This window comes from Aegilops tauschii, chromosome 3 (genome assembly GCF_002575655.3).
Source record: "Aegilops tauschii subsp. strangulata cultivar AL8/78 chromosome 3, Aet v6.0, whole genome shotgun sequence".
NCBI lineage: Eukaryota > Viridiplantae > Streptophyta > Magnoliopsida > Poales > Poaceae > Aegilops > Aegilops tauschii.
In genome coordinates, this window is record NC_053037.3 from 297,433,587 (window position 1) to 297,448,233 (window position 14,647).

General features: G+C 44.3%; 1 protein-coding gene across 1 annotated transcript; it reads left to right on the forward strand.

Moving 5' to 3' along the window:
• The first annotated feature begins 5,134 nt into the window (after positions 1-5,134).
• Positions 5,135-9,556, forward strand: LOC109750176 (protein ALTERED PHOSPHATE STARVATION RESPONSE 1). Its single transcript, XM_020309126.4, has 6 exons — positions 5,135-5,528; positions 5,645-6,763; positions 7,107-7,276; positions 7,523-7,746; positions 8,341-8,671; positions 8,847-9,556. The coding sequence occupies exons 2-6, from the start codon at positions 5,851-5,853 to the stop codon at positions 9,306-9,308; spliced, it is 2,100 nt and encodes a 699-aa protein (XP_020164715.1). The 5' UTR covers positions 5,135-5,528; positions 5,645-5,850; the 3' UTR covers positions 9,309-9,556.
• The last annotated feature ends 5,091 nt before the right edge of the window (positions 9,557-14,647 follow it).

Here is a 14,647-nt window from a genome sequence, read left to right on the forward strand (position 1 = left end):
CGCACACGCAAGATCATGGTGATGCATAGCAACGAGAGGGGAGAGTGTTGTCCACGTACCCTCGTAGACCGACAGCGGAAGCGTTATCACAACGCGGTTGATGTAGTCGTACGTCTTCACGATCCGACCGATCAAGTACCGAACGTACGGCACCTCCGAGTTCTACACACGTTCAGCTCGATGACGTCCCTCGAACTCCGATCCAGCCGAGTGTTGAGGGAGAGTTTCGTCAGCACGACGGCGTGGTGACGATGATGATGTTCCACCGACGCAGGGCTTCGCCTAAGCTCCGCAACGGTATTATCGAGGTGTAATATGGTGGAGGGGGGCACCGCACACGGCTAAGAGATCTCAAGGATCAATTGTTGTGTCTATGGGGTGCCCCCTGCCCCCGTATATAAAGGAGCTAGGGAGGAGGAGGCCGGCCCTAGGAGGGGGCGCACCAAGTGTGGAGTCCTACTAGGACTTCCTAGTCCTAGTAGGATTCCACCTCCCATATGGAATAGGAAAAGAGGAAGGGAAAAAGAGAAGGAAGGAAGGGGCGCCCCCCTTCCCTAGTCCAATTCGGACCAGACCATCGGGAGGGGTGCGGCCACCTTTTGAGGCCTTTCTCTCCTTTCCCGTATGGCCCATTAAGGCCCAATACGAATTCCCGTAACTCTCCGGTACTCCGAAAAATACCCGAATCACTCGGAACCTTTCCGAAGTCCGAATATAGTCATCCAATATATCGATCTTTACGTCTCGACCATTTCGAGACTCCTCGTCATATCCCCGATCTCATCCGGGACTCCGAACTCCTTCGGTACATCAAAACTCAATAAAACTGTCATCGTAACGTTAAGCGTGCGGACCCTACGGGTTCGAGAACTATGTAGACATGACCGAGACACGTCTCCGGTCAATAACCAATAGCGGGACCTGGATGCCCATATTGGCTCCCACATATTCTACAAAGATCTTTATCGGTCAGACCGCATAACAACATACGTTATTCCCTTTGTCACCGGTATGTTACTTGCCCGAGATTTGATCGTCGGTATCTCGATACCTAGTTCAATCTCGTTACCGGCAAGTCTCTTTACTCGTTCCGTAACACATCATCCCGCAACTAACTCATTAGTCACAATGCTTGCAAGGCTTATAGTGATGTGCATTACCGAGTGGGCCCAGAGATACCTCTCCGACAATTGGAGTGACAAATCCTAATCTCGAAATACGCCAACCCAACAAGTACCTTTGGAGACACCTGTAGAGCACCTTTATAATCACCCATTTACGTTGTGACGTTTGGTAGCACACAAAGTGTTCCTCCGGTAAACGGGAGTTGCATAATCTCATAGTCATAGGAACATGTATAAGTCATGAAGAAAGCAATAGCAACATACTAAACGATCGGGTGCTAAGCTAACGGAATGGGTCAAGTCAATCACGTCATTCTCCTAATGTGGTGATCTCGTTAATCAAATGACAACTCATGTCTATGGCTAGGAAACATAACCATCTTTGGTTAACGAGCTAGTCAAGTAGAGGCATACTAGTGACACTCTGTTTGTCTATGTATTCACACATGTATTATGTTTCCGGTTAATACAATTCTAGCATGAATAATAAACATTTATCATGATATAAGGAAATATATAATACTTTATTATTGCCTCTAGGGCATATTTCCTTCAGTTACCTCAGCAAGGTCTTCATTGTTTTCGGCATCGTCTGGAGTATTATTTTCACCAGTGCCAGCATTGTTGTCTTTTGAACGACGTGACTTAGAGCGGCGCCGAGGACGCCTGCGTTTTTGCTGTGTCTCAGGAGGTTTATTCTCGACTGGATTTTCTTTGTCATCGTCGTTGGTTGTTTTGGGTGTATCCACCATGTACACATCGTATGAAGAAGTGGCCGTCCAGCGTCCAGTATATGGCGGATTTTGGCCTTGCTCCTCATCGGCATCGTCTTCCATACCGTCGATGTCTTCGGAGTCGTAATCAAGCGTGTCGGTTAAATCCTCGACTGTGGCTATGAAGTGGGTGGCGGGAGGGAAGCAAGATTCTCCTTCATCAGCCCCTAGTTCAAACCGAACACAGTTCGGTTGTGAGTCCCCCGCCAAGGACAGACTCTTTAATGAGTTTAGCACATCGCCCAAAGGGAGTGCTGGAAGATGTCCGCGGTGCTGAATTCAAAGATCGATGAACGATCAAGTTCGGCGTCCGCGGGCTCACATGGTTCGGAACTTATAACCAGAGACGAGTCCGGAATTCCGGTGACACAGATATTGTGTGAGGTTAAGTCCACGTGCGGCTCCAACGCCGGGGAATCTATGGCCTCCGTGGTGGGGTTGAGCCTCCACGCCTTGGATGCCGCAGTGTGCTCTGGATCTAAGGCCAGAGTGGTCACGGGAGCTATCTCCGGGATGCGGTCTGACGACAGATTTAGGTCATGTTCGTCAAGGTGACCAGGAGCGGTCGCCGCGGTCTCGAATTCGGCGAAGATCAAATCTCTACGGATGTCCGCAACGTAATTCAAGCTCCCAAATCTGACCTGATGGCCAGGGGCGTAGCTATCGATTTGCTCCAGGTGTCCAAATGAGTTGGCCCGCAGCACGAAGCCGCCGAACACGAAGATCTGTCCGGGGAGGAAGGTTTCTCCTTGGACAGCGTCATTGTTGACGATTGGAGGGGCCATCGAACCTTTTGGGGATGGCACAGTGGAACTCTCAATGAAAGCACCAATGTCGGTGTCAAAACCGGCGGATCTCGGGTAGGGGGTCCCGAACTGTGCATCTAAGGTCGATGGTAACAGGAGACACGGGACACAATATTTACCTAGGTTCGGACCCTTTCTGTGGAGGTAATACCCTACTTCCTGCTTGATTGATCTTGATGAATATGAGTATTACAAGAGTTGATCTACCACGAGATCGTAATGGCTAAACCCTAGAGGTCTAGCCTGTATGACTATGGTAACGAGTATATCCTTTCCGGACTAAGTCCTCCGGTTTATATAGACACCAGGAGGATCTAGGGTTACACAAGGTCGGTTACAAAGAAAAGGAATCTACATATTCGGTCGTCAAGCTTGCCTTCCACGCCAAGGAGAGTCCCATCCGGACACGGGTGAAGTCTTCGGTCTTCGTATCTTCACAACCCATCAGTCCGGCCCATGGCTAACATGCCGGACGCCCGAGGACCCCTTAGTCCAGGACTCCCTCAATCATGTAAGCTTGTCTTGCTTGCATTGTCCAATATTCACACCCCAAGAGACATTGTTATATATTCCCCCCATTCCATAATGTAGTGCACCCACGCTTTTCGAGATTCAGTTTTGACCATAAATTAGACCAATTATACATAAATCATTTTAGTGAAAAATTATACCTTTGAAAACTTTTTTCGAATACGAAACCAAAGGTATCTATCATCCTCCCGTCGCAGTCACCCATATTGGTTAAATTTATGATCAAAGTTAAATTTTGAAAAGCGTGGACACTCTACATTATGGAATGAAGGGAGTTTTTTTTAAGACACTAGAGACATTATTATATAGACCTTACATCTACTCTTCACCAGGCGGGCAAGCGAGGTGGTACTAAAGTTGTTGTCATTGTTCGTATACATTGCCCATTCAAAGGAGCTACGACCTGCTCACTCAGACCCATGGAAAGGTTAATGTGCAAACCAAAGGCCCAAAAAAACTTTTACATAGTCCTTTTTCTTATACAAGAGTCATATTCCTTGCTAATCGCGTTCATTTTTTTGTTACGTATTTATTTTTCTTGTAGTGTATTCATTTTTCTCGAAAAATGTCAAGCTCGTCCATAAACAAACCAAAGCATTTGCATGCATGACCAGCCATAAAGGCTTGAATCCATGCATGCATATATACTTGCATATTTTTTTTTGCAAGTATATATAGTTATATATTTTTGTTATAGAAGAGTTTGAGCCATAAACTTGTAAAAAATCATTGTCATTTCTTAAATTCACGGCAGCTTTTGTTAATATGGTATCTAGCGGAATCATACCTAAGTAATTTTAATATATATCCCGAAACCGTACCATACTTTAATATCATATTACTTTAATATAATACTCCCTCCGTCCGAAAATACTTGTCATCAAAATGGATAAAAAAGGTTGTATATAGAACTAAAATATGTCTAGATACATCTCCTTTTATCCATTTTGATGACAAGTATTTCCGGATGAAGAGAGTATAAGTATATCAGAAAACATAGGATAGCATAGGATTTATTTCTGCCTTGTCATGTACTTCAAGTTAATCATGCATTCTTATATATATATGCCCATGATGCTCAAGCAATAATCATAAATTCAATCAATCTTCCCTCTATTCCTCTTACAATAAGACTAGCTTGAAAAACCATCTTATATTGTGATATGACATGGAGGGAGTAGTTAGCTCGTATAGCAAATGTTCGAAGTCACTTGCATGGACGGCGTATGATCATTATGATTTGCTGGTGTATATGATCATTATGATTTGCTGGCGTATATGGCAATTGCGGTCAGATCAAACACATGGTAAAGAGGTGCCCCCAGTTCATGTGACGGTCGATTTTTTGGATAGCTACTATAAGTCAGTCAAGTTAGCTGGCCGGTTCTCAACTGATGAAATTATCAAAGGAAAGATGCCATCTTCGGCTACCCCTCCCATGGTTGAGAAGACGGCGCCTCAGGCCGAGCCGTGGCCAAATACGACTCCAGGGCATGTTGCTCTCTCCGTGGACGGGTCATTCAATGGCTCTGATGGATCGGCCGCCGCGGGGATGGTACTACGGGACAACACTGGACAGCTCATCTTCGCTGCGTACCGGGTGATATTCCACTGTAATGACGCTCTGAAAGCCGAATTACAAGCGATAATGCAAGGCATGGCTTTGGCCATCCAACATTCTACACTTCAAGTGGTCGTTCAGACGGACTCGGTGGAAGCGCTCTCAAGTTTGTTGAGCAAGGGACTGGAGCGTTCGGCGTATGGGCATCTGGTTCGCGAGATCAAGGAGTTGATTGTAACACTATTATCCAGTAATAAAACTCCTTTACCCCGAAAAAAGAAACTTGCATGGACGGCGTGGACCTAACGACACGATACCACCTGCAAGGACGAGAAGGCCAAGGAAAAAAGGAAAATGAGAGGACAAGTGGAGGAGTTTCCGTGACAGACAGGGGAAAGCGGCGGAGCAGCTCAGCCCCTCTGACCACCACCATCCTTCCTGCACAATTTCTTCCTCCTCGCACCGCTACTTTACCGCAGCCCGGAAAGAAAGCTAACCAAATCCCACACCTTTGCTTTCCCCTTTCCCCTCCCCTTTTCCCCTCTCCCCCTCGGCTCCCAATTGTCTCGCCCTCTCTCCTCGCCTACCAGTCCGTGTGCTTGACCAGAGGGAGGGAGGGAGGGCTCTTGAGGTTGTCTAGATCCTTCCTTGTTTCTCCAATCCGGGGCTGCTTAGCTTTCAAGCTGGCCGCCGACTCCAAGATTGCGGACCGGCGGGCGTTTCTTCCTTTCCAGTAAGTCAGCCGAGCAGGCTAGAGTTAATCGGGGCTATTCTTTACGGGTATTATTATTTTGCCCCAGTTTGTGTTAGCTGAATCTTGATGTTTGGATCATCCCTCTTGTCTGCCAGATACTGATATAGGAGCGGGCTCTCTGCGAGGATGTGAGAGTGGGTGTTGCGGAGAAGGAGCGATTTCTTTTCTTGTTTCGGTGGAGTTGCTAGAAATCAACAGTCCGAGTGTTGCGGATGATCTGGAATCTTGACTGAGGCCCCCGATTTGGGATTTCCTTACAGCCGGTGCTGCAATCTGCATTCTTCAAGGCTGTTGGCGGCAGATGGGTTGCAGGCACTCCAAAGTGGAGGACGAGGAGGCGGTGAGGAGATGCAGGGACAGGAGGAACCTCATGAAGCAGCTCGTGCGCCGCCGTGTCGACCTTGCAGCCGCACACATTACCTACTTGCATGCACTCCGCAACACAGGAGCCACTCTCCGGCAATTCGCCGAGGTGGAGACTGCATCGTCACACCAGTCCCTTCAAGTCGCTGCCTCACCACCTCCTCCCCCTCCGCCGCCGCCGCCGCCGCCACCACCACCACCGCCTCCGGCATACTCTGTGACTTCTTCCATGCCACCATACTCGGTGACATCCTCAATGCCGCCATCACCACTCCCCCCACCACTCATACCGTTTAGTCCGATAAGGATAAGAAAGAGGGAGAAGAGAGATGGTGATCTCGACGGGGATGATTCCACGGATGAAGACGACGACACTGACAGCTGCTCGACGCCTCTGCCCCCGCCGCCGCCGCCCGGTATGGAGTGGGAGTACACGGACCCAATCACTATGCGTCCCTTGGATTTTCTTCCATCTTCGTTGGCTGATCGGGACGATAAAGAAGTGGCCTCACAAGTCAGCATGGATGACGATTGGGTGGAAACGAACATAGAATTTGATGGACAGGATGAAAGCGTCTCTGGCAATGCTGATGGCATACTTAGGCGTGTGGAATTGCATCCAGCAAAGAGTAGGGTTATGGGTGATGAAAACTCATCAATGATGAGCAGCTGGGTAACAAAGGACTCGAACTCTTCGGTGATGGCCTGGGCGACTGACAAGTCACTGGTAGAAATAGCCAAGGAGATTGATGAGTACTTCTTGAAAGCAGCCGCAAGTGGGACTGATGTTGTTATACTCTTGGATTCTGCTACCGGCCGGCTAGATCCCTCAGAGGTGCAAGTAAAGAAAGGTAATATATTTAGCTTTTCTCATCCACATATCATCCTTGATATTTTGTTTAGATGCCATTTGGTAAGTTAAACTCTAGCCTATTCGCAAAAAAAAAAACCTTATACTCTAGCCTCTTATGATGCATATGAACTATGAAGTATGTCAACCTTCTTGTCTATGTATTGTTTGGTTCTCCAAGTGTCATGTATCAAGTATACACCAACACATTGCAAAGCAATAGGTAATGGCACCAGGAGTACTATATTTCGGGATCAACAACATTCCATATTCCATACGTCTCTCTATTACCTCTTAACAAACCATCACTTCCTGAGGAATACCGTTTGTTGTTCTATGTGCAGGAAAAAATTCGAAGTCTGCCAAGGTTTTCTCTACACTTTCCTGGAGCTGGTCATTCAAGTCTGTACATGCTAACAGGGAATCCTCAAGTGATGCTTGTGGATACGGTTATCATGGCAAAACACTAGATAAGCTTTATGACGAGGAGCAAAAACTCTATCAGTTAGTTAAGGTGCACTATGGGAGTCTTAAGTATTATTTTGATTTAGTCTATGTTCACCGAAATGCATTGCACAATACACTCAAGGATTGAGATAACAGCTTATAGCTTGTATCTTAGATTTTGATGAATCGTTTATTGTTTAGGAATTTTTTGTTACCTCTATCAATAGGGGAAATTGATGCATCATGAATAAATGTTGACTTGTTACCTTATGCTGCCAGAAGTCGACACATTGTTGACTATCCTATATTGCAGGATGAAGAATTTGCAAGGCTTGAATACAGAAAGTACAGTTCATTGCTAAAGAAGCTAGAATCAGGGGAGCATGATAGGTTGCAGGCAGAGAAAGTTCGGGAAAATATCGAAGAACTGCAAACTCGGATAATGTCCTTAGAGGAAGCTGTAAGCTTGACATGTTTGACCATATCAAAGCTCAGGGATGAGGAGTTGTATCCTCAGGTTATTGAATTAGCTGCAGGGTGAGCTCTGAAAATCCGTGAACTAGCATATCCAATTAGTTGAAAAGCTTATATTTTACTAGTATCACGCTATTTATGTGGGCATGGTCTCTGTATTTGATTCCTGATATATAGCAATGCTTTTCAGGAAGCTCTGTTTATCACATTTCCTTGTTACTTTTTAAGATACTAGCTTATTATAATTTCATCATAAGGGGGACACAAGTATAGCTCTTATGGCACTTATGTTGAGCCATACTGGAGCTCTATTTTCATTCAGGGTATGGCCGGCACTTATGTTGAGCCATACTAATTAGTATTTACCTCTGGCATCTTGTGCCATACTGTTGTTGTGGCGCGTGTTGCTTGTATTTTTCCCACCAATGACAGATGCAATCGCAACTCAGTTGCCATAGCTACAATACTGTCCTGTTAATTCTGCAGGTCTCCCTCGTGACTGCTATTTCCTTGTCGGTTTTCTCTTCTGACACTTTTTTTTTCTTGTTTCTGTTTATGTGGGCGTGGTCTCTGTTTTCGATTCTTGATATATAGCAATGCTTATTTCCATGTCAGTTTTCTCTTCTGACACACTTACTTTCCTTGCTTGTGACTCAGGCTTGTGCATATGTGGAGAAACATGTACGAGTGCCATGAGGTTCAGAACCATATTGCCCAGCAAGCCAGTCTCCTTGGCAACCAACCTGGCAGTGAGCCGACAACTGACTCCCATTGCTATGCAACATCTCAGTTGGAAGGCGAAGTCTCTGCATGGCACAATTCCTTCTGCAATCTGATCACCTTGCAGCGTGAGTACGTAACCATCCTTAACGAATGGATTGGACTCACCGATTGCCTGCCTGATAATGAGGGCTTCATGAGAAGTTCATCTGGAATCCGTAGCCTCTGTGGGGAACTCGAGCATGCTCTTAAGAAGTTACCTGAGAAGGTAGAGTAAAACCAACATGGTATATTCTTTCAGAGCAAAATCAAGCTTGCGGGTGGTTTTGGTTGAACGTTCATCGTACATATTTGGACGACGAACCTTCCATTCTTAATTAATGTTAACCATTTGGACTTTATTTAATTAATGTTCCCTTCTTTTTTTATGTATGTATAAACAGGTAGCTGCAGAAGCAATAAAAGCTTTTCTGTCAGTCATACACTCTATCGTGTTACAGCAGGCTGAGGAGCGTCAGCTGAAGAAGAAATCAGACAACATCGAGAGCAAGTTCCACGCCCAGTTGGAGAAACACAGCGAAAACGCAATGCAGAGCTCAGACCAGGGTTCGCACACCAGGAGCTACTCAGTGTCGAAGGACGACCCGAAGCTGGACGTGTTCAGAAAGAGGGTCGAGGAGGAGAAGGCCAGGTACATCAACTCCTTGAGGACCAGTCGAGCCATGACGCTGAACCATCTTCAGACGAGCCTTCCGAACGTGTTCCATGCCCTGACGGGGTTCTCAGGAGTATGCGTGCAGGCGTTTGAAGGTATCAGCCGATGCAGCGAAGCTGCTGCTGCTGCTGCTAGCCACCCGGGAGCGGTTTCGCCAGCCGTCTCTTCCTGTGATGATCACCCGCTGTAAGTAGAGGCAGAACATAAGCCGGTTCCACGTGAATACCCTCTCCAAAAACCACCCTTGTCAAAGAAAATTTAGCCATGATTTACATTTCAAAAGTCAGTACAGGTGTCTGGATAGACCAGTCTCAGACTGAGAAGAGGTTAGTGATAGGATCACAACTACTACTAGTACTTTTTCTGCTGCATGGGAAGGATTCCTGTATGATTGAAAGCTTGAATAGTAGTCTCACGTCTTCACACTGTTATACTTAACACTGCCACAAGGACTGAGAGGTTGATCTTTGTTGGATTGCGACCAACGAAGTTCATTGTTTCCCTTGCTGCCATGGTATGATGCAGAGGTCAGGTCGGGAGGACAATTTTCTGTTTTAGCCGAAAACCCCGGCCTCTGCATCATTGTGATTCACACAACCATCTTTATTAAAGTTGATGCCAAAAACATCAACAAACTCACTACAAAATATAGACAATTACGGCAGAATCATTACAAGATATACAATTTTCTGTTATATAAATGAGATTATGTTCGAGTATGAGAAGCAATGATCTGGTGCTTTGTTTGAGTGCAAGTGTGGTTGTTTCATACTCAGATTCAATCCCTCCCATTTTGAAATGGTCTGCGTTGTCACACATTTAACTCTTACATCACTATCTAGATATTCGTCACATGGTAGACACATGAAATGAGAATTTGGTACATGTACTTTATTAATATACTGCCATCTTGGTGTTTTGACCCTTTTGGCAAAGTTTAGATCCTGGTGTTTTGACCCTTTCGGTAACGTTTAGCCGGATCTGATCTCCCTTTGAAATTGTTTCGAGATCGAACACTTTTTCCTACCGCCACCTGACCTGGCGGTAGCCTAACGCCATGTCCCCTAGTGGTAGGATAATGGGAGGCCGCTAACGGTCGTCCGCCCTAGCTGACGTGGATAAGGCACCTACCGCCAAGGACCCCGGCGTTGGCCTACCGCCGGGGTCGGTTCGGCAGTGGATAAGATGGTGGGGTGAATTGGTGTGCCCCTCCCACCCATTCACCCCCCAATCTTCTTCCCCACTCTCCCCCAAGCTCGTCCTGTCTTCTCCCTCCCCCCCCTACCCAAGCACCCACTAGATCCCTCTTCATTGCTTGAGATTTGTTCGGTGGATTCAGAGCATTTTCATCACTCAAGGCACCTCTCCCACTTCCCCTTCTTTTGGTTGGTTGAAATCATGTATTTTGGTTGCATTGCTCACATTGTTTCTTGCTCTTGTTGTGGTGAAATCAATGAATATGATGCATTTTAGGGTTATGTTTGTGCTTGACTATGTATTGTGTGCCTAGCATTGTGGGGGTAGCAAGATCTAGTGCTATGGTTAGTGGTTATGTTAGGGTTAGGGTTAGGGTTAAGGTTAGGGCTATGGTTTTAATTTGACCATGTTTGTCTTGTTTGAATGCAGTGCATACAAGTTCCTCGATTCAAAGTATGCATAGTGTAGGTACTTGGAGCATAATTGGTTTGCTACCAACATTTGACATTGTCAATATTTGGCAAGCCAACATTTGGTAAAACCAAAAGTTGCCAACATTTGGCAACTTTTTGTAAGATTGGCAACGAAAATTGGCAAACAACCAATCTCTAACCAACTTTTGGCATCAAACCAATTATGCTCTTGATCCATACGAATTGGTAGGCCCATAGATGTCGCTATTTATTTATCATTGTTTTTAGATGGATAGACTCGTTAATGTTCATCATTTGAACAAGGCGGCATTTATGAATGGAATTGACGAAGGGGAAGAGCCCATGATTTTTGACACAAGGCCAAGCTATGAGGATGTTGTCCTGAAAGTGAGAAGCGTCTTATAGTGGATTGACCCAAGTGAAGAAGCTAACTTATTGGGAGGTATGATGTCGGAGTGGGAGTAAAGTCCCGATTAAAGAGTATGCCCATCACCTCTGAATTGCGTTGGAATGTGTACAAGGATAAAATTGAGGAATCACAAGACAAGGCACTTGAATTATTTTCCTCAAAGGTTGAAGTTCCTCGGCTACAAATCGACTTGAACCGCAATGTATCCTCCCCAATACATGATGGCAGAGTCGAGGTGTATGTCCCCAATTCTTCTAGTCAACCACCAAGTAGCCAACAAGTAAACTCTCCATCAAATACTCCGACTTGGGCTAGCATCGTTCTGTGCTGATGGTCGATCGTCCCCTCCGTGGCGATTTCCGGCGATTGTCCGGCGTCTGATGACCCACAAGTATAGGGGATCTATCGTAGTCCTTTCGATAAGTAAGAGTGTCGAACCCAACGAGGAGCAGAAGGAAATGATAAGCGGTTTTCAGCAAGGTATTCTCTGCAAGCACTGAAATTATAGGTAACAGATAGTTTTGTGATAAGATAACTTTTAACGGGTAACAAGTAATGAAAGTAAATAAAGTGCAGCAAGATGGCCCAATCCTTTTTATAACAAAGGACAAGCCTGGACAAACTCTTATATAGAGAAAAGCACTCCCGAGGACACATGGGAATTATCGTCAAGCTAGTTTTCATCACGTTCATATGATTCGCGTTCGGTACTTTGATAATTTGATATGTGGGTGGACCGGTGCTTGGGTGCTGTCCTTACTTGGAAAAACATCCCACTTATGATTAACTCCTATTGCAAGCATCTGCAACTACAAAAGAAGTATTAAGGTAAACCTAACCATAGCATGAAACATATGGATCCAAATCAGCCCCTTACGAAGCAACGCATAAACTAGGGTTTAAGCTTCTGTCACTCTAGCAACCCATCATCTACTTATTACTTCTCAATGCCTTCCTCTAGGCCCAAATAATGGTGAAGTGTCATGTAGTCGACGTTCACATAACACCACTAGAGGAGAGACAACATACATCTCATCAAAATATTGAACGAATACCAAATTCACATGACTACTAATAGCAAGACTTCTCCCATGTCCTCGGGAACAAACGTAACTACTCACAAAGCATATTCATGTTCATAATCAGAGGGATATTAATATGCATAATGGATCTGAACATATGATCTTCCACCAAATAAACCAACTAGCATCAACTACAAGGAGTAATCAACACTACTAGCAACATACAAGTACCAATCCCAGACTATGAGACAAAGATCGGATACAAGAGATGAACTAGGGTTTTAGAGGAGATGGTGCTGGTGAAGATGTTGATGGAGATTGGCCCCCTCCCGATGAGAGGAGCGTTGGCGATGACGATGGCGATGATTTCCCCCTCCCGGAGGGAAGTGTCCCCGGCAGAACAGCTCCGCCAGAGCCCTAGATTGGTTCCGCCTCGTGGCGGCGGAGTCTCGTCCTGAAAGCTTGCTTATGATTTTTTCTCGGACGAAAGACTTCATATAGCAGAAGATGGGCACCGGAGGGCCACCAGGGGGGCCCATGAGGTAGGGGCGCGCCCCCCACCCTCGTGGCCAGGGTGTGGGCCCCCTCTGGTATTTTCTTTGCTCAATATTTTTTATTATTTCCAAAAATAACTTCCATGGAGTTTCAGGACTTTTGGAGTTGTGCAGAATAGGTCTCTAATATTTGCTCCTTTTCCAGCCCAGAATTCCAGCTGCCGGCATTCTCCCTCTTTATGTAAACCTTATAAAATAAGAGAGAATAGACATAAGTATTGTGACATAATGTGCAACAACAGCCCATAATGCAATAAATATCGATATAAAAGCATGATGAAAAATGGACGTATCAACTCCCCCAAGCTTAGACCTCGCTTGTCCTCAAGCGGAAGCCGATAACGATAAATATGTCCACATGTTTAGAGATAGAGGTGTCGATAAAATAAAATACGGACATGAGGGCATCATGATCATTCTTATAGCAGCAACATATATGGATATTGTCATATTATTTCTTATGATAAAGTAACAATCTATCCACAATGTCAAGTGTGAATCAGAAACTTCATTAAGAACTAACAAACTATAATCTCAGTCATTGAGGCAATTGCAATTTATCATAACATCAGAAAGAGTCTATGTAAGAGCTTTTCAGCAAGTCCACATACTCAACTATCATTTAGTCTTTCACAATTGCTAACACTCACGCAATACTTGTGGTTACGGAGTTTTAATCGGACACAGAGAAAGATAGGGGCTTATAGTTTCGCCTCCCAACCTTTTACCTCAAGGGTAATGTCAACAATAATAGTTCATGCTAACTTACATCCAATTGGATATATATATATATATATATATATATATATATATATATATATATATATATATATATATATATATATATATATATATATATATATATAAGGATCTTTCCAACACACTGTGCTTGCCAAAGGATAAAATGTAAAAAGGAAAGGTGAAGATCACCATGACTCTTGCATAAGGTAGAAGATAAAAGTAAAATATAGGCCCTTCACGGAGGAAAGCAGAGGTTGTCATGCGCTTTCAGTGTTGGATGCACAAAATCTTAACGCGAAAGAACGTCACTTTATATTGCCACTTGTGATATGGACCTTTATTATGCAGTCCGTCGCTTTTATTTCTTCCACATCACAAGATCGTATAAAGCTTATTTCCTCCACACTAATCAATCATACATATTTAGAGAGCAATTTTTATTGCTTGCACCGATGACAACTTACTTGAAGGATCTTACTCAATCCATAGGTAGATATGGTGGACTCTCATGGCAAAACTGGGTTTAAGGATATTTGGAAGCACAAGTAGTATCTCTACTTGGTGCAAAGAATTTGGCTAGCATGAGGGAGAAAGGCAAACTCAACATGTTGGATGATCCATGACAATATACTTCATTTCAGATATAAAAAAACATAACCCATTACGTTGTCTTCCTTGTCCAACATCAACTCTTTAGCATGTCATATTTTAATGAGTACTCACAATCATAAAAGATGTCCAAGATAGTATATTTATATGTGAAACCTCTCTTTCTTTATTACTTCCTATTAATTGCAACGATGACCAAAACTATGTTTGTCAACTCTCAACAATTTTTAATCATCATACTCTTTATATGTGAAGTCATTACTCTCCATAAGATCAATATGATCTCTTTATTTCTTTTTTTATTCTTTCTTTTTCTTTTATTCACTCAAGGTCATGGCAAAATAATCAAGCCCTTGACTCAACACTAATCTTTATTATATATAGCTCACGGACTCGATTACATAGAAAGATCATAAAGCAAAACTCACAACTAGATCATACTAAAACTTTATTCTACTAGATCAAGATATTACTGAAAGGATCGAACTAAGAAAACGGTAAAGATAGAGATGTGATGGTGATACGATACTGGGGCACCTCCCCCAAGCTTGGCAGTTGCCAAG